The sequence below is a fragment of the Frankliniella occidentalis genome, unplaced genomic scaffold (genome assembly GCF_000697945.3).
Source record: "Frankliniella occidentalis isolate FOCC.00 unplaced genomic scaffold, Focc_3.1 Scaffold293, whole genome shotgun sequence".
NCBI classification, from domain to species: domain Eukaryota; kingdom Metazoa; phylum Arthropoda; class Insecta; order Thysanoptera; family Thripidae; genus Frankliniella; species Frankliniella occidentalis.
In genome coordinates, this window is record NW_026267419.1 from 187565 (window position 1) to 188699 (window position 1135).

At 40.9% G+C, this 1135-nt stretch overlaps 1 protein-coding gene across 1 annotated transcript; it reads right to left on the bottom strand.

Moving 5' to 3' along the window:
* Window positions 1-47: 47 nt before the first annotated feature.
* Window positions 48-1066, bottom strand: LOC127750952 (uncharacterized). Its single transcript, XM_052273692.1, has 2 exons — window positions 721-1066; window positions 48-626 (listed from the first exon to the last, which is right to left on the bottom strand). The coding sequence occupies exons 1-2, from the start codon at window positions 1039-1041 to the stop codon at window positions 612-614; spliced, it is 336 nt and encodes a 111-aa protein (XP_052129652.1). The 5' UTR covers window positions 1042-1066; the 3' UTR covers window positions 48-611.
* Between the last annotated feature and the right edge of the window lie 69 nt (window positions 1067-1135).

Genomic DNA, 1135 nt, shown 5'->3' on the forward strand with positions numbered 1-1135 from the left:
TTTTAGCTTATTTTCGTCGAAAAGGACCCTCTAGCGCCCAAACGGTGAGAGATAGAGCAAAACGGACGAAATTTTCGCCCGAAGGGTTCTACTTTCACAAGTTACCTCTTAGAAGATGATCATAATAAAATATATTTTTTCCAACTTTTTTGGCCTTTCCTGTTTTCTTCGATACCCCCTTTCAGCCCCTTAGGGTTGGTTGCCAGGATTTGCCGTAGGCGTTTCGTTTTCTAGGAGTGAGCCTTAAGATACCCTGAAAATTTGAAGTCTATAGCACATCTCCTTCTAGTGGAACAGACAGACAGACACACAGACAGACAGACAGACACGAGGTCGTTTGCATGAGCCCCCTGGATAGCTTTTTCAAAGCAGAAGGGCGGGCTAAAAAAGCAACGTAAAAGAAATTTAGCATTTTGAATACATGAGTAATGTAGTTCAGAATTGTTCTTCAATGTATGGCTCTGAGTTGATGTGGTACGCAGTCCCCATACACCACGCACACCTCTTAAAGTCAAACTGGTGCTGTAAAGCACAGTGGTAACAGAACCTTTTGCAATTACATGGTAATGCTACCCCTCGGAACATACCCACTTTAAATTTGCTAAAGCATATTACACATTCAGGGCCTGAAAAAAACAAGGAATGCTTGTTTCATGTCTCCATAATATTACTGGCAATAATTTAAGTAGTAAAAGATTTGGTTTTCAATCACTAACTTACCATTGTCATTGCCATCATTCGAACTGTTGTCATCAGAAGGGTTATTGGCAGCAGCTTCTTGAGGGACTTCCAATGGCACGTCTGGCAACAGCTCTGGTTCTGACTCGCTGAACTAAAAAGAAATAAATAGATGTAAACAGAAATTGAAATGGGGTGTACACCTCCTGAGTGCAAAAAATGTGGAGTCAATATCCATGGAAAAGTTTGCATATTCAGATGAGACTCAGATCTTTGTGAAGCTGCTTGACAGGCGTACCATCTCTCCCTCACTCGACAGGATAATAATGCTATCATCAGAATCATCGTTGTCACTGTTGTCATTGCCGCACTTACTCTGTACCTCTGGCTCCGCCTGCGAAGTAAAAATAAAGATTATGTTTAAAAATGTATTTCCATGTTTTAGTTGTGTAAGAGA

Coding starts and splice junctions, on each gene's coding strand:
- LOC127750952 (XM_052273692.1), bottom strand. CDS start 1,041: ATGACAACAGTGACAACGATGATTCTGATGATAGCATTATTATCCTGT.